This window comes from Aphelocoma coerulescens, unplaced genomic scaffold (genome assembly GCF_041296385.1).
Source record: "Aphelocoma coerulescens isolate FSJ_1873_10779 unplaced genomic scaffold, UR_Acoe_1.0 HiC_scaffold_168, whole genome shotgun sequence".
In the NCBI taxonomy this organism is placed as follows: Eukaryota; Metazoa; Chordata; class Aves; order Passeriformes; family Corvidae; genus Aphelocoma; species Aphelocoma coerulescens.
The window spans coordinates 152,968-172,432 of record NW_027183516.1 but is presented as its reverse complement, the minus strand read 5'-3'; the positions used below and the strand labels follow the sequence as shown (position 1 = coordinate 172,432).

Genomic DNA, 19,465 nt, shown 5'->3' with positions numbered 1-19,465 from the left:
GGAATTCTGCTGGGTTTTCCCTCCAAATGAAGACTTTTCCCCTCCAAAGGAGAGGTTTTTCCCTTCAAATGAGGGAATTTTCCCCTCAAAATGCAGACTTTTCCCCTCAAAATGAGGGAATTTTCCCCTTAAAATGAGGGATGTTTCCCCCTCAAAATACAGATTTTTCCCCTCAGAATGAGGGATTTTCCCCCAAAATGAAGGCTTTTCCCTCAAATTTCAGTTTTTCCCTCTCAAAATGAGTGGGTTTCCCCTCAAAATCAGGATTTTTTCCCCATTAAAATTCACAGGTTTTTCCTCCAAATGATTTTTTCCCTTCAAAACGATTGTTTCCCCTCAAAATGAGAGATTTTTCCCTTAAAATGAGGGCGGTTTCTCCCTCAAAATCAGGATTTTTTCCCCTCAAAATGCGGGAATTTTCCCTTCAAAATGAGCTTTTTCCATCAAAATTACTTTTTTGCCCTCAAAATGAGGGAGTTTTCCCCTCCCAGTGAAGCTTTTCCTCTCAAAATGAGGGTGTTTCCCCTCAAAATGAGAGGGTTTTTTCCATTAAAATGAGGGGTATTTTCCCTAAAATGAAGGGTTTTCCCTTCAAAATCAAGGTTTTCCCCTCAAAACCATTTATTTTTCCCTTCCAACCACCTTTTTTCCCCTCAGAACCAAACATTTTCCCCTCAGAACAATCCCATTTCCAACACCAAACCTGCCCGGATCCACCCAACAATCCCAAATCGGAAAAGAAGCCGAGACCAGAGAAAGACCAGGAAAAAAAAAAAAAAACCAACGGGAATAAAATCCAATATGGTCATGGTTTATTCTCTTTTTATTGACTTTGGTAACATTTGCACGTGCGGAGTCGGTTTTTGTTGGATTTTTTGGGCTGGAAAACTCGGATCTCGACGAGGAAGCGCCGCGGCCTGCGGAGAACGGCCGGGAACGTTGGGTAAGGCGGGAATGGGGAATTCCCAAAAAATTGGGGAGAGGGTGGTGAGGGGAAAAAAAAAAAACAAAACCCAGGGGTATCAGCAAAGGAAAAAAAAAAAAAACCAAACCTCAACATTCAAGTCCCGGCTTTTTTTTTTTTTTTGTTGGTTTTGTGTGGTTTTTTTGTAAAAAAGCGACTAGAAAAGAGCGATACCCCTGGGTTTGGGCCTTGATCCCGGATGCCACGGCTCCGGCAGCGCTTCCCTCACCTCTCCCCTCCCCCCCGCAGGAATTCTGCTGGGTTTTCCCTCCAAATTATCCAAAGAATCCAGAGGAGGAAAAAGTGGAAAAACAAACAAACAAACAAAAAAAAATCCTCCTCTGGCTGGAGGGAAAGGTGGAATGTGCTCCCGGGGATGTTGGGGAGGATAAAAAGCACCCAAGCCCCTTCCTCCCTCCCTCCCCCCCCACCCCGCCACGCCGGGATTTCGGGAATTCAGCTCCGCAAGGCCGGAATTTCGGCGGCTTCCCGAGGGTTTTGGATCATTTTAAAAACGAAGTTTTGTGTTAAAAAAGAGCGATTTTTTGTTTGTTTGTTTGTTGTTTTTTTTTGTTAAATCCCTTAAATCGAGGCAGAAAAGGCTCCCGAGAGTGGGAGCAGGAGGGGGGAGAGGGGGAAGCTAAAATTTGATGGTTTGGGGTTTTTTTTTTTTTATTTTCCCCACCTCCCCCTTCCCCCCCCAGTTCTAAAAGCACAATCCCAGAGGGAAAAGACAAAAAGAATTCCGGTGCCGTGTCCCGGATTGCTCGCACAGGGCACTTTTTTTGGGTGGAATCACCTGGTTTTTTGGGGGTTTTTTTTTTGTGGTTTTTGTGTAAAATTTCCAAAGGGAAAAATTAAAAAATAAAAAAAGGGAGAGGGAAGAGGAGGAGGAGGAGGAGGAGGAGGAGGAAGGAATCGGCGGCTCCCTCCTCTCCCTCTCCCCTGGATTGGGATGGATTCGCTTCTCCAAACGTAGGAAATAGAAAAAGTTAAGGATTTAAAAGCGACTTTCACTCCTAATTTTTATTAGTTTGGGGGGGGGGGGGGGTTCCTTTTGTGGGTTTTTTTTTGCTGCTCTTTCGGGGAGTTTTGTTAATTCTTTTTGATTTCAAAGTCGTCTGAAGCGGCCGAGAGATTCCTCCTCCCCTCCTTGGCAGAGTCAACGGGAGCTGCTCGGATTCCCTGGGAATTCCAGACTGCCTGGACCAACAACGGTGCCAGATGCTTTTGTTTTGATTTTTTGTGAGGGGGGCTTCTTTTTTTGGGGGGTTTATTTTGGGGGGGGGGGGGGAGAGGGGAAAAAAAAAAAAAAAGGGGGCGATTTGAGAGTTTTAAAGGCTCTCAGTCGCCGGCCTCGTTCTCCTCCGCCGTCTCCCCCGTGGTGGCGTTTTCGGCGTTTTTGGAAGCCTGTGGGGACAAATCCAGGGATGGGTCAGGGCCCTTCCCCCCCCGGAGAGACCCCGGAACGGCCCAGCCGGGGTTGCCCAGCGCACAAAGGGCCCCACGTTTACCTTCTTCTTCTTCTTCTTCTGGGTCTTGCGGCTGGCGGAGCTCTGGAGCAGGGCCTGGAAGGGAGGGGAGGGTTAGGGGGGAGGGGGGAGGGTGGGGGGGTCAAGGGGAGGGTCAGGGGGTACGGTCGGGAGGGGAGGGTGAGGGGGAAGGTCAGGAGGAGGGTCAGGGGAGGGTGGGGGGAGGGTCTGGGGGAGGGTCAGGGGGAGGGTTGGGGAGGGTCAGGGGGAGGATTGGGGAGGGTCAGGAGAGAGGGTGAGGGGAGGGCGAGGGGGGGAGGGTGAGGGGGGGAGGGTGAGGGGGGAGGGTGAGGGTTGGGGTGAGGGGGGAGGGTGAGGGGGAAGGTCAGGAGGAAGGTCAGGGGAGGGTCGGGGGAGGGTGAGGGGGAGGGTTGGGGGGAGGGGAGAGTGAGGGGAGGGGTGGGTGAGGGGGGAGGGTGAGGGGAGGGTCGGGGGAGGTGAGGGGGGGAGGGTCGGGGGGAGGGTGATGGGGGAGGGTGAGGGGGGAGGGTTGGGGTAGGGTGAGGGGGAGGGTCAGGAGGGAGGGTCAGGGGGATGGTTGGGGAGGGTCAGGGGGAGGATTGGGGAGGGTCAGGAGGGAGGGTGAGGGTGAGGGGAGGGTGAGGGGGGAGGGTCGGGGAGGGTCAGGGGGAGGGTCAGGGGAGGGAAGGGTCAGAGGGAGGGTCGGGGGGAGGGTCAGGGGGAGGGTCAAGGGGAGGGTCGGGGGAGGGTGAGGGGGGAGGGTGAGGGTGAGGGGTGAGGGTGAGGGTCAAGGGGAGGGTCAGGGAGGGTCAAGGGGAGGGTCAGGAGGGAGGGTCAGGGAGGGTCAGGGGGAGGGTCAGGGGGGAGGGTCAGGGGGAGGGTGAGGGGGAGGGTCGGGGGAGGGTCGGGGAGGGTCGGGGGGAGGGAGGGTCAGGAGGAGGGTCAGGGGAGGGGAGGGTGAGGGTGAGAGGGGAAAGTGAGGGGGAGGGTTGGGGGGAGGGTCAGGGGGAGGGTCAGGGGGGAGGGTCAGGGGAGGGGAGGGTGAGGGGGGAAGGTCAGGATGAGGGGAGGGTCGGGGGGAGGGTCAGGAGGAGGGGAGGGTGAGGGGGGGAGGGTCGGGGGGGTCCCGCCGTGCTCTGGGAGCAGCAGGAACGGGGCCCCCTTTGCTCCCCCCCCGTGAGCCCAGGAGGGGCTGCCGGGTCGGTGATTAATGGTGCAGTCATTAATAGCTCAATTGTTAATGCTGTCATTGCTAATAGCCCAATTGCTAATAGCTCAATTGTTAATAGCTCAATTGTTAATAGTTCAATTGTTAATAGTTCAATTATTAATAGCTCAATTGTTAATATTTTGGTTGTTAATAGCTCAATTATTAATATATTTCAATTGTTAATATTGAATTTTTACTACTCTATTCATTATTTCGATTATTAATAGTTCAATTAATATTTCAGTTTTTAATAGTCTAATTATTAATAGTTGAATTGTTAATAGTTCAATTATTAATAGTTCAATTGTTAATAGTCCAATTGTTAATATTACATATTTATATTAAGTATATTATTTATTGAAATAATATATAAATATATATTTACTTAATAAATATTTACTTATTTTTATTTTATAGAAATAATATATTTATATATTTTTATATTTAAATATGTTATTTATATAAATAATATATAAATATATATTTATTTAAGATATATTTATTTTTTTTATTTCTATAAATAATATACTTATATGAATATATAATTTATATTATATTTTTATGTTTATTTAAATATATAATTTATTTAAATAAGATATAAATATATCTATTTTAATATATATTTATTTATTTTTATCTATAGAAATAATATACTTATATAAATATATAATTGATATTATATTTTTATATTTATAAAAGTATATTATTTATAGAAATAATATATAAAAATATGTTTAATATCTATTTACTTATTTTTACTTATTTATAGAAATAATATATTATACTCATATTTACATTTATAATATTTCTATTACTTACATTAAGTTTACATTTATTTATTATTCACATTATATCTTTCTTCCTAATATTTACCTTATATTTATATTTGTATTATTTACATTATATTTATATGTATATTTATATTACATTATATTTATATTTATACTTATATTTATATGTACATTATGTTTATATTTATATTTATTTTAACATTGTTTATATTCATAATATTTATATTATTTACATTAAGTATCTATTTATTTTATTTATATTATTTACATTATACCTATACTTACATTACATTAATAAACATTTCTATTATTTACATTATATTTCTATCTATAATATTTCTATTATTTACATTAAGTTTATTTTACTTCTATTATTTACATTATATTTATATTTATAATAGTTCTATTATTTAATTATATTCCTATTCCTAATATTTATATTATTTACATGACATCTATATTTATATATATATTTATAATTATATTTATATTTATACGTATATTTATACTTATATTTATATTTATACTTATATTACATTATATTACTTACATTCTATTTATAATATTTCTACTATTTACATTCTACTTCTATTTATTTTATTTCTATTATTTACATTATATCTACATTTATAACATTTCTATTACATTAGATTTCTATTTCTAACACATTATTCATGTTATATTTCTAATACACTTGATTTCATTTATTTCACGTTATTTTTATATTTCATTATATACTATATTAATAATTAATCGTTAATATATATAATTAATAATATGTATTAATTAATTATTAATACACATAACTAACAATAGACTTTAATATATAATTATATGTGTATTAATATACAATTAATATATAAATAGGTGTATATTTTTATATTAATATACATGCAAATTTACTTTATTTATAGACACAAATTTCTTCCTTATTAATTAGCAATTAATCCATTAACACTAACAACTACTACAAACCTTCCTCCCTTATTTTACAAATAAACACGAACACCAATCAATAAGGTAACGAATCCGTAACTTCCCATATGCAAATATAAACAAATGACTGCCGCGGTGAGGTTGCTATTGAACTGGAGCGTTAATTGATTAATAATTAAGGTCAACGCTGATGAACCAACCTTCAGCTCCCCGTCCTGCACCTCGAGGTCGGATTTGTAGAGCTCGGGCTCGAAGGGGCCGCTCGTGATCCTCATGGGGCCGTTGGGCATCAGCAGCACCGTGAACTTGAACTGTGCCACCAACTCCCCTGTGGGGACACGGGGTTAGCCCTGCCAGGACCTGCGGGGCTGATCCCCCCTGCCAGGACCTGCGGGGGCACCGGGGTTAGCCCTGCCAGGACCTGCGGGGCTGTTTCCCCCTGCCAGGACCTGCGGGGGCACCGGGGTTAGCCCTGCCAGGACCTGTGGGGGGCACCGGGGTTAGCCCTGCCAGGACCTGCGGGGCTGATCCCCCCTGCCAGGACCTGTGGGGACACGGGGTTAACCCTGCCAGGACCTGCGGGGCTGATCCCCCCTGCCAGGACCTGCGGGGGCACCGGGGTTAGCCCTGCCAGGACCTGTGGGGCTGATCCCCCCTGCCAGGACCTGCGGGGCTGATCCCCCCTGCCAGGACCTGTGGGGGCACTGGGGTTAACCCTGCCAGGACCTGTGGGGCTGATCCCCCCTGCCAGGACCTGCGGGGCTGATCCCCCCTGCCAGGACCTGCGGGGGCACTGGGGTTAACCCTGCCAGGACCTGCGGGGCTGATCCCCCTGCCAGGACCTGTGGGGGCACCGGGGTTGATCCCCCCTGCCAGGACCTGTGGGAGCAGCGGGGTTAACCCTGCCAGGACCTGTGGGGCTGATCCCCCTGCTAGGACCTGTGGGGCCACCGGGGTTAGCCCTGCCAGGACCTGCGGGGGGCACACCTGCCAGGACCTGAGGGGCTGATCCCCCCTGCCAGGACCTGTGGGGGCACCAGGGTTAACCCTGCCAGGACCTGTGGGGACACTGCGTTAACCCTGCCAGGACCTGTGGGTCTGACTTCCCCACGGAGTGTTTGGGGCAGGCACTGATGCCTCAGCCATCCTTAACCCTGCCAGGACCTGTGGGTCCCACTCCCCTGCAGCGCTCCAGGCAGGTACTGATTGCTAATCCAGCAACAAACCTGCCAGGACCTGCAATTCCTGCTCCTTACACCCCTGCCAGGACCCACCAGCCCTGCTCTGTGAGCGGCTCCAAACTCACCTGGAGCCATCCCCACCTGTCCCCACCTGTCCCCAGGTCTCACCTGTCCCTCACCTGTCCCTCACCTGTCCCTTCCCTGTCCCCACCTGTCCTCACCTGTCCCTCACCTGTCCCCCACCTGTCCCCAGGTCTCACCTGTCCCTCACCTGTCCTCACCTGTCCTCACCTGTCCCTCACCTGTCCCTTCCCTGTCCCCACCTGTCCTCACCTGTCCCTCACCTGTCCCTCACCTGTCCTCACCTGTCCCCCCCATGTCCCGCAGGTCTCACCTGTCCCCACCTGTCCCCACCTGTCCCTCACCTGTCACCCCCATGTCCCGCAGGTCCCACCTGTCCTCACCTGTCCCCACCTGTCCCCACCTGTCCCCACCTGTCCCCAGGTCTCACCTGTCCCCACCTGTCACCCCCATGTCCCCTCAGGTCTCACCTGTCCCCATCAGTCCCTCCTGTGTCCCTCCCCTGTCCCCAGGTCTCACCTGTCCCCACCTGTCCCTTCCCTGTCCCCCTCAGGTCTCACCTGTCCCCACCTGTCCCTCCTGTGTCCCTCCCCTGTCCCCAGGTCTCACCTGTCCTTCACCTGTCCCCACCTGTCCCTTCCCTGTCCCCCCCAGGTCTCACCTGTCCCCATCAGTCCCTCCTGTGTCCCTTCCCTGTCCCCCAGGTCTCACCTGTCCCTCACCTGTCCCCACCTGTCCCTCCCCTGTCATCCCTGTGTCCCCTCAAGTCTCCCCCGTCCCCTCCCCTGTCACCGTGTCCTCCCCTGTCCCCTCAGGTCTCACCTGTCCCCCAGCCATGTCTCACCTGTCCCCCCCCGTCCCCAGGTCTCCCCTGTTCCTCCCATGTCCCCCCCGGTCTCACCTGCCCTCCCCTGTCCCCAGGTCTCACCTGTCCCCTCCCCTGTCCTCACCTGTCACCCCCATGTCCCCCCAGGTCTCACCTGTCACCTCTGTGTCCCGTCAAGTCTCCCCTGTCACCCCCATGTCCCCCAGCTCTCACCTGTCCCTCACCTGTCCCCCTGTGTCCCCCAGGTCTCACCTGTCCCCACCAGTCCCTCCCATGTCCTCAGGTCTCCCCTGTCTCCACCTGTCCCTTCCCTGTCCCCAGGTCTCACCTGTCCCCACCTGTCCCCTCAGGTCTCCCCTGTCCCCACCTGTCCCCTCCCCTGTTCCCCAGGTCTCACCTGTCCCTCACCTGTCCCCACCTGTCCCTCCCCTGTCACCCCTGTGTCCCCTCAGGTCTCACCTGTCCCCTCCCCTGTCACCCCCACGTTCCCCAGGTCTCACCTCTCCCCTCCCCTGTCACCCCCACGTCCCCCAGGTCTCACCTGTCCCCACCTGTCCCCCCAGGTGTCCCCCAGGTGTCCCCCAGGCTCACCTTCCTTCTCGTACAGGACGTTGAAGGGCTGCAGCAGCTCGTGCTTGGCGCACTCCACCACCCCCATGCGCGCCTTCTTCTCATCCTCGAACGCCCTGCGGGGGGGGACACCTGAACTCAGGGCTCCTGGGCACACACCTGAGAGCTCCTGAGAGCACCTGAGAGCACACCTGAACTCAGGGCTCCTGGGCACACACCTGAGAGCTCCTGAGAGCACACCTGGGAGCTCCTGAGAGCACACCTGAGTGACCTGGGAGCTCCTGAGATCACACCTGAGAGCACCTGGGAGCTCCTGAGAGCACACCTGAGTGACCTGGGAGCTCCTGAGATCACACCTGAGAGCACCTGGGAGCTCCTGAGAGCACACCTGAACAACCTGGGAGCACCTGAGAGCACACCTGGGAGCACACCTGAACAACCTGGGAGCACCTGGGAGCTCCTGAGAGCTCCTGAGAGCACACCTGAGTGACCTGGGAGCTCCTGAAAGCACACCTGAACAACCTGGGAGCACCTGGGAGCTCCTGAAAGCACACCTGAGCACACCTGAACAACCTGGGAGCTCCTGAGAGCACACTTGAGCGCACCTGGGAGCTCTTGAGAGTACACCTGAGCACACCTGAGTGACCTGGGAGCTCCTGAGAGCACCTGAGAGCTCCTGAGAGCACACCTGAGTGACCTGGGAGCACCCAAGAGCTCCTGAGAGCACACCTGAGCACACCTGAGTGACCTAGGAGCTCCTGAGAGCACACCTGAGAGCACCTGGGAGCTCCTGAGAGCACACCTGAGTGACCTGGGAGCTCCTGAGAGCACACCTGAGAGCACCTGGGAGCTCCTGAGAGCACACCTGAGTGACCTGGGAGCTCCTGAGAGCACCTGAGAGCTCCTGAGAGCACACCTGAGTAACCTGGGAGCTCCTGAGAGTACCTGAGAGCTCCTGAGAGCACACCTGAGTAACCTGGGAGCTCCTGAGAGCTCCTGAGAGCTCCTGAGAGCACCCGGGAGCTCCTGAAAGCACACCTGAGCACACCTGAGTGACCTGGGAGCTCCTGAGAGCACACCTGAGAGCTCCTGAGAGCACCTGAGAGCACACCTGAACACACCTGAGTGACCTGGGAGCTCCTGAGAGCACACCTGGGAGCACACCTGAACAACCTGGAAGCACCTGAGAGCTCCTGAGAGCACCTAAGATCACACCTGAGTGAACTGGGAGCTCCTGAGATCACACCTGAGCACACCTGAACAACCTGGGAGCTCCTGAGAGCACACCTGAGAGCTCCTGAGAGCACACCTGAACAACCTGGGAGCACCTGGGAGCTCCTGAGAGCACACCTGAGTGACCTGAGAGCTCCTGAGAGCACACGTGAGTAACCTGGGAGCTCCTGAGAGCACCTGAGAGCACACCTGAACAACCTGAGAGCTCCTGAGAGCACACCTGAGAGCTCCTGAGAGCACACCTGAGAGCACCTGAGAGCACACCTGAACAACCTGGGAGCACCCAAGAGCTCCTGAGAGCTCCTGAGAGCACCTGAGAGCACCTTGGGAGCACCTGGGAGCTCCTGAGAGCACACCTGAGCACACCTGAGTGACCTAGGAGCTCCTGAGAGCACATCTGAGAGCACACCTGGGAGCACACCTGAACAACCTGGGAGCACCTGGGAGCTCCTGAGAGCACACCTGAGAGCACCTTGGGAGCACCTGAGAGCTCCTGAGAGCACACCTGAGCACACCTGAGTGACCTGGGAGCTCCTGAGTGCCCACCTGTGACCCCCCTGAGCTCACACCTGAGCTGAGCCCAGGTAGGGCCAGGCTGGAGACGTGCCCTGCTCCCGGGACAGGTGAGCCCAGGTGAGCCCAGGTGAGCCCAGGTGACCCCTCCTGGGACAGGTGAGCCCAGGTGAGCCCAGGTGACCCCTCCTGGGACAGGTGAGCCCAGGTGAGCCCAGGTGAGCCCTCCTGGGACAGGTGAACCCAGGTGAGCCCAGGTGACCCCTCCCAGGACAGGTGACCCCTCCCAGGACAGGTGACCCCTCCCAGGACAGGTGAGCCCAGGTGAGCCCTCCCGGGACAGGTGAGCCCAGGTGAGCCCAGGTGACCCCTCCTGGGACAGGTGAGCCCAGGTGAGCCCAGGTGACCCCTCCTGGGACAGGTGAGCCCAGGTGAGCCCTCCCGGGACAGGTGAGCCCAGCTGAGCCCAGGTGACCCCTCCTGGGACAGGTGAGCCCAGGTGAGCCCAGGTGACCCCTCCCAGGACAGGTGAGCCCAGCTGAGCCCAGCTGAGCCGGCCCCTCCGGAGAGCGGAACCCGTGGATTTTGGGATGGGAAGGGCCCCGATTCCATCATTTCCCGCTGCACCCACCTGGCCTGAGCAGCGCTCCCGGAACGGCCCAAACCCCGGGGGTCCTGCTCAGAGCCCAGGTGGGATTCCAGCCCCATCCAAGTGGGATTCCAGCCCCATCCAGGCGGGATTCCAGCCCTATCCAAGTGGGATTCCAGCCCTATCCAGGTGGGATTCCAGCCCCATCCAGGTGGGATTCCAGCCCCATCCAGGTGGGATTCCAGCCCCATCCAGGCGGAATTCCAGCCCCATCCAGGTGGGATTCCAGCCCTATCCAAGTGGGATTCCAGCCCTATCCAGGTGGGATTCCAGCCCTATCCAGGTGGGATTCCAGCCCCATCCAGGTGGGATTCCAGCCCTATCCAAGTGGGATTCCAGCCCCATCCAGGTGGAATTCCAGCCCCATCCAGGTGGGATTCCAGCCCCATCCAAGTGGGATTCCAGCCCCATCCAGGTATCCCAGCCCTCTCCAGGCATTCCAAGCGGAATCCCAGCTGGATGCGGGCGGAATTCCAGCCCCATCCAGGTATCCCAGGCAGAATTTCAGCCCCATCCAGGAATCCCAGCCCCATCCAGGTACCCCAGGTGGAATCCCAGCCCCATCCAGGTACCCCAGGCGGAATCCCAGCCCCATCCAGGCAATTCCAAGCAGAATCCCAGCCCCATCCAGGAATCCCAGCCCCATCCAGGCAATTCCAAGCAGAATCCCAGCCCCATCCAGGAATCCCAGCCCCATCCAGGAATTCCAAGCAGAATCCCAGCCCCATCCAGCTATCTCAGCCCCATCCAGGTGGAATCCCAGCCCCATCCAGGTGGAATCCCAGCCCCATCCAGGCCTTCCAAGCGGAATCCCAGCCCCATCCAGGTACCCCAGGTGGAATCCCAGCCTCATCCAGGAATCCCAGCCCCATCCAGGTACCCCAGGTGGAATCCCAGCCCCATCCAGGCAATTCCAAGCGGAATCCCAGCCCCATCCAGGTGGAATTCCAGCCCCATCCAGGAATGCCAGGTGGGATTCCAGCCCCATCCAGGTATTCCAGCCCCATCCAGGTGGAATCCCAGCCCCATCCAGGTACCCCAGGCGGAATCCCAGCCCCATCCAGGCAATTCCAAGCAGGATCCCAGCCCCATCCAGGCAATTCCAAGCGGAATCCCGGCCGGATCCGAGCGGAATTCCGGGCCCCGCACCTGAGGGTGAAGGGCATGGTGTCGAAGCGCCGCTCCACCTCGCTGAAGAAGGCACGGGAGGTTTTCATCTTCAGCCCGTACTGCTTGGAGGGGTCCCGCTTGTAAATCGTGGTTCTCTGCCCCGCGTCCTTCGCCTGGAAAACATTCCCGAGGGAATTCCCGGCACCTGGAAAAGCTGCGGAGCCTTCCAGGCCGCTCATTCCCGGGATTTTTTGGGGGGGTTTGAGCTCACCTTGCCCTCGCCGCTGCTGACGAGGACGTCGACGGCGTAGACTTCGTGCACCTCGAATTCCGCTTTTTCGTGGTCCTTCCTGAGGGAAAATGGGGCTTGGTGAGGGTGGGAGGGGGGGGAAAAAAAAAGCTGGGAATGGGGAAGGCAGAACCTTGCGGGAAAGCTGGAATGTTCCCGGAAAGCCAAAACGGGCCAGGGATGCGAAAACGTTCCCGGAAATCCAAAATGGGCCAGGAAATCCCTTCTTCCCAGGAGCCTCTGTTTCTCATCCCTATCCCAATTCTCACCCCGATCCCATTTCCCCCCCCGATCCCAATTCCCACCCCAAACTCCCCCAATTCCCACCCCAAACTCACCCAATTCTCACCCTGATCCCATTTCCCCTGATCCCAATTCTCACCCCGATCCCATTTCCCCCCTGATCCCAATTCCCACCCCAAACTCCCCCAATTCCCACCCCAAACTCACCCAATTCTCACCCTGATCCCATTTCCTCCCTGATCCCAATTCTCACCCTGATCCCATTTCCCCCCTGATCGCAATTCCCACCCCAAACTCCCCCAATTCCCACCCCAAACTCCCCCAATTCCCACCCCATTTCCCACCCTGATCCCATTTCCCCCGATCCCATTTCTCACCCTGATCCCATTTCCTCCGATCCCAATTTTCACCCCCAACTCCAATTCCCACCCCAAACTCCCCCAATTCCCACCCCAAACTCCCCCAATTCCCACCCCATTTCCCACCCTGATCCCATTTCCCCCGATCCCATTTCTCACCCTGATCCCATTTCCTCCGATCCCAATTTTCACCCCCAACTCCAATTCCCACCCCAAACTCCCCCAATTCCCACCCCATTTCTCACCCCAATCCCATTTCCTCCCTGATCCCAATTCTCACCCTGATCCCAATTCCCACCCCAAACTCCCCCAATTCCCACCCCAAACTCCCCCAATTCCCACCCCAAATTTACCCAATTCCCACCCCATTTCCCACCCTGATCCCATTTCCCCTGATCCCATTTCCTCCGATCCCAATTTTCACCCCCAACTCCCCCAATTCCCACCCCAAACTCCCCCAATTCCCACCCCATTTCTCACCCCAATCCCATTTCCTCCCTGATCCCAATTCTCACCCTGATCCCAATTCCCACCCCAAACTCCCCCAATTCCCACCCCAAACTCCCCCAATTCCCACCCCAAATTCACCCAATTCCCACCCCATTTCCCACCCTGATCCCATTTCCCCTGATCCCATTTCTCACCCCGATCCCAATTTTCACCCCAAACTCCCCCAATTCTCACCCCAAACTCCCCCAATTCCCACCCCAAACTCCCCCAATTCCCACCCCATTTCTCACCCCAATCCCATTTCCTCCCTGATCCCAATTCTCACCCTGATTCCAATTCCCACCTCAAACTCCATTTCCCACCCCAAACTCCCCCAATTCTCACCCCAAACTCCCCCAATTCCCACCCCATTTCCCACCCTGATCCCATTTCTCACCCCGATCCCAATTTTCACCCCAAACTCCCCCAATTCCCACCCCAAACTCACCCAATTCCCACCCCAAACTCCCCCAATTCTTACCCTGATCCCATTTCCCCTGATCCCAATTCTCACCCTGATCCCAATTCCCACCCCAAACTCCATTTCCCAGCCCAAACTCCCCCAATTCCCACCCCATTTCTCACCCCGATCCCATTTCCCCCCGATCCCAATTCTCACCCTGATCCCAATTCTCACCCCAAACTCCATTTCCCACCCCAAACTCCCCCAATTCTCATCCTGATCCCATTTCCCCTGATCCCAATTCTCACCCTGATCCCAATTCTCATCCCAAACTCCCCTGTTTCTCACCCTGATCCCATTTCCCCTGATCCCATTTCTCACCCCAAACTCCCCTAATTCCCTAACCCTAACCCTGATCCCATTTCCCCCCAATCCCAATTCTCACCCTGATCCCAACTCTCACCCCAAACTCCCCCATTTCCCACCCCAATTCTCACCCTGATCCCATTTCCCCCCCATCCCATTTCTCACCCCAAACTCCCCCATTTCCCCCTGACCCCATTCTCATCCCTGACCCCATTTTCACCCCCCAACCCCATTCTTGCCCCCTGACCCCATTTTCCTTCCTCACCCCAATCCCCCCCGACCCCACTCTTGCCCCCCTGACCCCACTCTTCCCCCCCTGCCCCCACTCTTTCCCCCTGCCCCCATTTTCCCCCTGCCCCCACTCTTTCCCCCCTGACCCCATTCCCCCCTGCTCCCATTCCCCCCGACCCCGCTCCTGCCCCCCTGACCCCATTTCCCCCTGCCCCCACTCTTTCCCCCCTGCTCCCATTTCCCCCCGGCCCCATTCCTTCCCCCCGACCCCATTTTCCCCTGACCCCACTCTTTCCCCCTGCCCCCACTCTTTCCCCCCTGCCCCATTTTCCCCCCGACCCCACTCTCTCCCCCCCGACCCCATTCTTTCCCCCCCTGACCCCATTTCCCCCTGACCCCACTCTTTCCCCCTGACCCCATTTTCCCCCTGACCCCATTTCCCCCCTGACCCCGCTCCTGCCCCCCGACCCCACTCTTGCCCTGCTCCTGCCCCCTTCCCCCCCGGCCCCATCCCCCCCCAACCCCGCTCCTGCCCCCCTGACCCCACTCTTTCCCCCCTGGCCCCATTCCCCCCCAACCCCATTTCCCTCTGACCCCGCTCCTGCCCCCCAACCCCACTCTTTCCCCCTGCCCCCACTCTTTCCCCCCCGACCCCATTTTCCCCCCTGACCCCACTCTTTCCCCCCTGACCCCATTTCCCCCTCGACCCCATTCCTTCCCCCCTGCTCCCATTCCCCCTGACCCCGCTCCTGCCCCCCTGCCCCCACTCTTGCCCCCCTGATCCCATTCCTTCTCCCCCAACCCCATTTTCCCCCCGACCCCACTCTTGCCCCCCTGACCCCACTCTTTCCCCTGACCCCACTCTTTCCCCTCCTGACCCCATTTCCCCCCTGACCCCACTCTTTCCCCCTGCCCCCATTCCTTCCCCCCCTGCCCCCACTCTTTCCCCCTGACCCCATTTTCCCCCCGACCCCACTCTTTCCCCCTGACCCCATTTTCCCCCCGACCCCCATTTCCCCCCTGACCCCACTCTCTCCCCCCTGACCCCATTCTTTCCCCCCGACCCCATTTCCCCCCCTGCCCCATTTCCCCTGCCCCCATTTCCCCCCTGACCCCACTCTTTCCCCACTGACCCCACTCTTTCCCCCCTGACCCCACTCTTTCCCCCTGACCCCATTTCCCCCCTGACCCCACTCTTTCCCCCACGACCCCACTCTTTCCCCCGACCCCATTTCCCCCCCTGACCCCATTCTTTCCCCCCGACCCCATTTCCCCCCCCTGCCCCATTTCCCCTGCCCCCATTTTCCCCCTGCCCCCACTCTTTCCCCCCCTGACCCCACTCTTTCCCCCTGACCCCATTTTCCCCCCACCCCCATTTCCCCCCTGACCCCACTCTCTCCCCCCCAACCCCATTCTTTCCCCCCCCGACCCCATTTTCCCCCCTGACCCCACTCTTTCCCCCTGCCCCCATTCCTTCCCCCCCTGCCCCCACTCTTTCCCCCTGACCCCATTCTTTCCCCCCCGACCCCACTCTTTCCCCCTGACCCCATTTCCCCCCCCGACCCCATTTCCCCCCCTGACCCCATTCCTTCCCCCCTGACCCCATTCCCCCCTGACCCCATTTCCCCCCCTGACCCCATTCTTTCCCCCCGACCCCATTTCCCCCCCTGCCCCATTTCCCCTGCCCCCATTTTCCCCCTGCCCCCACTCTTTCCCCCTGACCCCATTTCCCCCCACCCCCATTTCCCCCCTGCCCCCACTCTTTCCCCCCTGCCCCCATTTCCCCCCTGCCCCCATTTCCCCCCTGACCCCATTCTTTCCCCCCCTGCCCCATTTCCCTGCCCCGCTCACTTCTGCTGGTCCGAGGGGTTCTGGATGATCGTTTTCTCCCCGTCGATCACGTGCTGCTTCAGCTGGTGCGACAACATCCCTGCGGCAAACTGGGCTTACTGGGACGGACTGGGACGGACTGGGGTTACAGGGATGGGCTGGGCTTACTGGGACGGACTGGGACAGACTGGGGTTACAGGGAGGGGCTGGGCTTACTGGGACGGACTGGGACGGACTGGGGTTACAGGGAGGGGCTGGGCTTACTGGGACGGACTGGGACGGACTGGGGTTACAGGGACGGGCTGGGCTTACTGGGACGGACTGGGACAGACTGGGGTTACAGGGACGGGCTGGGCTTACTGGGACGGACTGGGACGGACTGGGGTTACAGGGAGGGGCTGGGCTTACTGGGACAGACTGGGGTGGGCTGGGAAGGACTGGGAGGGACTGGGGTGGGTTGGGAGGGACTGGGACGGACTGGGGTTACAGGGATGGGCTGGGCTTACTGGGACGGACTGGGACGGACTGGGGTTACAGGGAGGGGCTGGGCTTACTGGGACAGACTGGGGTGGGCTGGGAGGGACTGGGGTTACAGGGATGGGCTGGGCTTACTGGGACGGACTGGGACGGACTGGGAGGGACTGGGGTTACAGGGAGGGGCTGGGCTTACTGGGACGGACTGGGACGGACTGGGAGGGACTGGGGTTACAGGGAGGGGCTGGGCTTACTGGGACAGACTGGGAGGGACTGGGAGGGACTGGGGTTACAGGGATGGACTGGGCTTACTGGGACAGACTGGGAGGGACTGGGGTTACAGGGACGGACTGGGATGGACTGGGACGGACTGGGGTTACAGGGATGGGCTGGGCTTACTGGGACGGACTGGGACGGACTGGGGTTACAGGGAGGGGCTGGGCTTACTGGGACGGACTGGGACGGACTGGGGTTACAGGGACGGACTGGGACGGACTGGGGTTACGGGGAGGGGCTGGGCTTACTGGGATGGACTGGGACGGACTGGGATGGGCTGGGAGGGACTGGGAGGGACTGGGAGGGACTGGGACGGACTGGGCTTACAGGGATGGGCTGGGCTTACTGGGACGGACTGGGAGGGACTGGGACAGACTGGGGTTACAGGGATGGGCTGGGCTTACTGGGACAGACTGGGACGGACTGGGAGGGACTGGGAGGGACTGGGGTTACAGGGATGGGCTGGGCTTACTGGGAAGGACTGGGGTGGGTTGGGAGGGACTGGGGTTACAGGCATGGGCTGGGCTTACTGGGACAGACTGGGATGGGCTGGGAGGGACTGGGACGGACTGCAGTGGACTGGGGTGGGTTGGGAGGGACTGGGAGGGACTGGGGGTTACAGGGATGGGCTGGGCTTACTGGGATGGACTGGGGTGGGCTGGGGCGGACTGGGATGGGCTGGGAGGGACTGGGCTTACTGGGACAGACTGGGGTGGGCTGGGAGGGACTGGAATGGACTGGGCTTACTGGGATGAACTGGGATGGACTGCACTTACTGGGATGGACTGGGGTTATGGGGATGGGCTGGGTTGCACTGGGCTGTACTGGGAGCCTCAGGCACTGCACGCCAGTGGGCTGTACTGGTCTGTACTGGGTTGTACTGGTCTGTACTGGAGCCCCAAGCATGGCCACACCACTGGGCTGTACTGGTCTGTACTGGGAGCCTCAGGCACGGCACACCAGTGGCCTGTACTGGTCTGTACTGGGAGCCTCGGGCACTGCACACCAGTGGGCTGTACTGGTCTGTACTGGTCTGTACTGGGAGCTTCAGGCACTGCACACCAGTGGCCTGTACTGGGCTGTACTGGGTTGTACTGGGAGTCTCAGGCACTGCACACCAATGAGTTGTACTAGTCTGTACTGGGTTGTACTGGTCTGTACTGGAGCCCCAAGCATGGCCACACCAGTGGGCTGTACTGGTCTGTACTGGGAGTCTCAGGCACTGCACACTAGTGAGTTGTACTGGTCTGTACTGGGCTGTACTGGGCTGTACTGGGAGCCTCAGGCACTGCACACCAGTGGGCTGTACTGGTCTGTACTGGGTTGTACTGGTCTGTACTGGTCTGTACTGGGCTGTACTGGGCTGTACTGGGAGTCTCAGGCACTGCACACCAGTGAGTTGTACTGGTCTGTACTGGTCTGTACTGAGCTGTACTGGTCTGTATTGGTCTGTACTGGTCTGTACTGGTCTGTAGTGGTCTGTACTGAGCTGTACTGGTCTGTACCGGTCTGTAGTGGTCTGTAGTGGTCTGTACTGAGCTGTACTGGTCTGTACCGGTCTGTAGTGGTCTGTACTGGTCTGTACTGGTCTGTACTGAGCTGTACCGGTCTGTACTGGGCTGTACTGGTCTGTACTGGTCTGTACTGGTCTGTACTGGGCTGTACTGGTCCGTACTGGTCTGTACTGGTCTGTACTGGGCTGTACTGGTCTGTACTGGTCCGTACTGGTCTGTACTGGTCGCCCCAGTGCCATCCCCCCGGTGTCCAGCCCAGGCCCAGTTCCCACCCTGGGCTCTGCAGGATCCCGAGGCCATTTTGGGCCGATTCCTCCCCTTTTTTTCCCCCCCTTCGCTCCGAGCCCAATCCTGGCACGAGGCCCCGGAACTCCCGACCCCCGCGGGAGCAGCATTCCCGGAATTCCGGGGAATTTCACCAAAAAGGGATCCCTTGGGCGATTCCCGAACCATTCCAAGGGCTCCTTCCCATCCTGCTCCAAGCCCGGCGAGCGCTCTGGGATCGCCGGATCCAGGGGCTCAGCCCGATCCTTTTTTCCTGGGATCCCTTTTTTCCTGGGATCCCTTTTCCCTGGGATCCCCTTTTCCCCGGGATCCTTTTGTCCCTGGGATCCCTTTTCCCTGGGATCCATTTTTCCTTATTATCCCTTTTCTCTGGGATCCCTTTTCTCTGGGATCCCTTTTCCCTGGGATCCCTTTTCGCTGGGATCCTTTTCCCTGGGATCCCTTTTTCCATGTTATCCCCTTTTCCCTGTTATTTTCCCTGGGATCCTTTTTTCCCTGGGATCCCCTTTTCTTTGGGATCCCCTTTGTCCCTGGGATCCCTTTGTCCCTGGGATCCCTTTTCCCATGTTCCCCTTTTCCCTACTATCTCTTTTCCCTGTTATCCTATTTTCCCTGGGATCCTTTTTTCCCTGGGATCCTTTTTTCCCTGGAATCCCCTTTTCCCTGGGATCCCTTTTCCCTGGAATCCCTTTTCCCTGTGATCCCTTTTTTCCCTGTGATCCCTTTTTTCCCATGTTATCCCCTTTTCCCTACTATCCCTTTTCCCTGTTATCCTATTTTCCCTGGAATCCCCTTTTTCCTGAGATTCCCTTTTTCCCTGAGATCCCTTTTTCTCTGTGATCCCTTTTTCCCTGGAATCCCTATTTTCCCTGGAATCACCTTTTTTCCCTGGAATCCCTTTTCCCTGCGATCCCTTTTCCCTGTGATCCCTTTTCCCTGGAATCCCCTTTTTCCCTGGAATCCCCTTTTTTCCCTGGAATCCCTTTTTTCCCTGGAATCCCCTTTTTCCCTGGAATCCCCTTTTTCCCTGGAATCCCTTTTTTCCCTGGATCCCCTTTTTTCCCTGGAATCCCTTTTTTCCCTGTGATCCCTTTTTTTCCCTGGAATCCCTTTTTCCCTCTAATCCCTTTTCCCTGGAATCCCCTTTTT

General features: G+C 55.7%; 1 protein-coding gene across 1 annotated transcript in view; it reads right to left on the bottom strand.

Moving 5' to 3' along the window:
• Window positions 1-2,249: 2,249 nt before the first annotated feature.
• Window positions 2,250-19,465, bottom strand: part of LOC138100925 (proliferation-associated protein 2G4) — a 28,780-nt gene continuing 11,564 nt past the window's right edge. Inside the window, exons 7-13 of the mRNA XM_068998751.1 lie at window positions 15,789-15,867; window positions 11,829-11,907; window positions 11,597-11,730; window positions 8,074-8,168; window positions 5,595-5,722; window positions 2,479-2,532; window positions 2,250-2,374 (exon numbers count right to left, since the gene is read on the bottom strand). Of these exons, the coding sequence (XP_068854852.1) occupies window positions 2,309-2,374; window positions 2,479-2,532; window positions 5,595-5,722; window positions 8,074-8,168; window positions 11,597-11,730; window positions 11,829-11,907; window positions 15,789-15,867 (635 nt within the window). The 3' untranslated portion in view covers window positions 2,250-2,308. The remainder of the gene's footprint in view (window positions 2,375-2,478; window positions 2,533-5,594; window positions 5,723-8,073; window positions 8,169-11,596; window positions 11,731-11,828; window positions 11,908-15,788; window positions 15,868-19,465) is intronic.